This window comes from Poecilia reticulata, linkage group LG2 (genome assembly GCF_000633615.1).
Source record: "Poecilia reticulata strain Guanapo linkage group LG2, Guppy_female_1.0+MT, whole genome shotgun sequence".
Lineage (NCBI taxonomy): Eukaryota > Metazoa > Chordata > Actinopteri > Cyprinodontiformes > Poeciliidae > Poecilia > Poecilia reticulata.
Window position 1 is genome coordinate 43,572,262 of NC_024332.1, and position 3,048 is coordinate 43,575,309.

At 37.4% G+C, this 3,048-nt stretch overlaps 1 protein-coding gene across 1 annotated transcript in view; it reads left to right on the forward strand.

Moving 5' to 3' along the window:
- The window catches only part of commd7 (COMM domain containing 7), a 15,806-nt gene that overhangs the window by 2,580 nt on the left and 10,178 nt on the right, over positions 1-3,048 (forward strand). The window contains exons 2-8 of the mRNA XM_008404317.2: positions 9-165; positions 793-849; positions 936-973; positions 2,084-2,174; positions 2,523-2,572; positions 2,665-2,713; positions 2,987-3,043. Of these exons, the coding sequence (XP_008402539.2) occupies positions 9-165; positions 793-849; positions 936-973; positions 2,084-2,174; positions 2,523-2,572; positions 2,665-2,713; positions 2,987-3,043 (499 nt within the window). The remainder of the gene's footprint in view (positions 1-8; positions 166-792; positions 850-935; positions 974-2,083; positions 2,175-2,522; positions 2,573-2,664; positions 2,714-2,986; positions 3,044-3,048) is intronic.

Below are 3,048 nucleotides of genomic sequence, written 5' to 3' on the forward strand. Positions count from 1 at the left end.
TGTGTGTGTGTGTGTGTGTGTGTGTGTGTGTGTGTGTGTGTGTGTGTGTGTGTGCGCCTCAGACGGACAGATTCATGCAGCAGCTGACAGAATTTGCAGGGGAACATGGGTTGAGCGCCGGTCCGCTGAGGAACCTGATGAAGAGCGTCCTGCTGGTCCCTCAGGGTGGGAAGCCATTTTGTTTTCACCCGACATCCCCTCCAAACCAGCTAAGCTAGCAGTCAAGAGCCAACAGAGCCTTCGATGTTTGGGTTCTTTTCTTGCGGTGCTGTRGACAGYCCTACTAATCCGCTAACATCGGAGCTAATTTTTCATTAGCACTTTTGCTAGCTTTGAAAACATGTAGCGCACTTAGCTTCCCGTGAATAAAKTTTCCTGAATAAATTCTAAAGCATTTACTTTGTGAATTTTCAGGTGAATGAAGGTGAAGTTTTTATTTATTCACTTTTAAATATTCTGATTGTGGAGCTAATGTTCCACATACCACTTTAGCACTTTTGCTAGCCTCAAAATTATTTAGCTCGTTTAGCTTATCTTAAATTAATTTGTACTAAGCTCCAAAATACAAATTTACTTGGCTTGTTTGTAATATTTCAGTTTAATAAAGTTTTTGTTATTGAATGTTAATGCTTCTTTTTCACATTTAGCACTTTAGCTAAACTTTAGAAACATTTATCTCAAATTAATTATATATAAGWTTTGGTTATTGAGGGTTAATATTTCTTCAGTTAGTTTAGWCGTTTCTACTCATGCTTTTATTTTGAAGCCGTGACTCTGCTGTTTTCTCCTCAGGGGCTCTGAAGAAAAACCTGACGACCGAGCAAGTCAAGGAGGATCTKCTCACATTAGGTTCTAGTTTCTAACTGACTTCCTTGTAAATCAAATGTTAAATTATTGTCCCTGAACTAAAACTGGTTTTTCTGTTYATCCCTCAGGGCTAAACGAGGAGAAAGCTGCTCACTTTTCTTCACAGGTAAATATATAAACCCTTGAATTTGATGGATCCTGTGAGTTTAGAGGCTCTGATGAAGTTCTGGTTAGTTCATCAGACAAATAGGTTCTGTTAACTTTCAGTTAGAGAACCAAGATGCATTTTAGCACAATTTACTCACTGTTGGCATCCAGATTAATATTTACATCCAATTAATTTAAAGAAAATCTGAWGTGATGATTTCACCATCTGATGGGTCAACTTCATTCTAGCTGGGAAACAAACGTTCATCAAGTCCAAAACCAAACATTTCAGCGCTGACTTTTGTCTTTTACAGTCCGGAGCTGTGGTTCTGACGGCAGAGATGGTTGTTTTGTTGTTCAGACTAATTCATCTGCAAAATGCAACGGAAAATTAGGAACATTGTAGATAAAAATAAGAAAAACAAGAGTAAATRTCCGCTGGGAAACTCTGAAGTTCTCAGATTAATCTCAAAACATTTCCTGACAAAAACTTGAACAAAACTAAAAAATTTGCTAGAAAACACTAAAATTTTAAGTGAAAAAACTTGCAAAGTTTTGAGTTTCAAAAATAATTTTTTTTTGACTTTTGGAAATTTTTTTAGTTCCAAGAGTCACATTTTCTTTAATTTTAAGACTCTGAAATTTCCAACCTTTTTTTGTAGAAAATTTCTGAGATTAATGTAAAATTTTGGGGCAAAATTGCGACTTTTCAAATTTAGAAATTTCAAAGTTTTTTTCCAGCTGTTTTTTGCCTTTTCAAACTCAGAAACTTCCTTGTAAGTTTTCCTGCTTTTTTTATTTGCATTGACCCTAAAACGCCGCTGTAGCAAAAAGCTTTAACAGCCTGAAAAGTAAAAATTTATCATTACATTTTTGACAGGTTTTCTCTTTGTTTTGCTCAAACTGATGAGCTAGCTGTGTTTTAGCATCATTAGCACGTGTGAAGGAGTGAATATGAGCATCTGAAAACAATTTATCAGCCAAATCCAACAGTCTGGTTGTTTAAAACCACATTTTACTGATGCTAGTGTAGCTACTGTAGCTAATCCTAGCTAAATAAGCTAACGTAGCTGCATCACAGTGTTGAGGTGTGCTGAGGGCGGCCGTCTTGTTCCTCTGTGTGCTGCAGTGGGGGCAGCATTATGCTGCGCTGTCCAGGCTGGCGGTGGGACAGACGCTGATGGTCAACCAGCTGGTCGACATGGAGTGGAAGTTTGGAGGTGAGACGACTCAAATCGCAGCGAAACGAAAATATTCTGCCGCTGCAGAACATCGTCGTTGGCTCCTGTCAGAAGAAACATGGCCGCCAAATGGTTGAGGATTTTATGATCTGCAGATAAAAACAAAAGGGTGAAATAATTAGAAGTATTTGCAGAGTTTCTGGAAAAATCTGGATTTTTCTGCATTTGTATTTCATTCATCCATTCAGTATTTTCTCTTTCTTTCTTTTCTTCATTATTTTTTTGTTTCTTAAATCATTTCCTTCCTTCCTTGAATCCTGTTTCTGGTAAATTGTTGAACCCAGTTCGTTTTCTGACTCAAACTGGGACGTTTTCTCTCGTTCCCAGTGACTGTCGGCACCAGTGAGATTCAGAAAGTGGGAAACATTTTTCTGCAGGTAAAACTTTCGGAAAACGATCCAAAGTTGTGAGGTTTTTCATGTCTTATTTTTATTTCACCCCAAACGTCCCTCTGCTGTCTGTCCTGCAGCTGAAGCTGGTGGTGAGGAAGGGAAACTCGACTGAGAATGTTTTCATGGGTGAGTCTCTATTTTAAGACTGATTTCTTCAATAAAATTCACATTTATTTGGATTTTATGAGATCAACAACAAAGTTGGTTAATCACACGAAATCCCAATAAAATAAAAATTTAAAGTGATAAAAAGTGGTAAATTTCTCTGTAATCTCCAAAGTGCTTCATTATTTTTTTACTTGATTTCTTTTGGAAAATTAGAAGCAACTTTTTCACCATTTTTCTGACCAATATTTATATTTTTCACCCAAATCTGTCTCCTTTTGTCGTTTCCTCCAGAACTGACACTTCCTCAGTTTTACAACTTCCTGCATGAGATGGAGAGAGCGAAGGCCAGCATG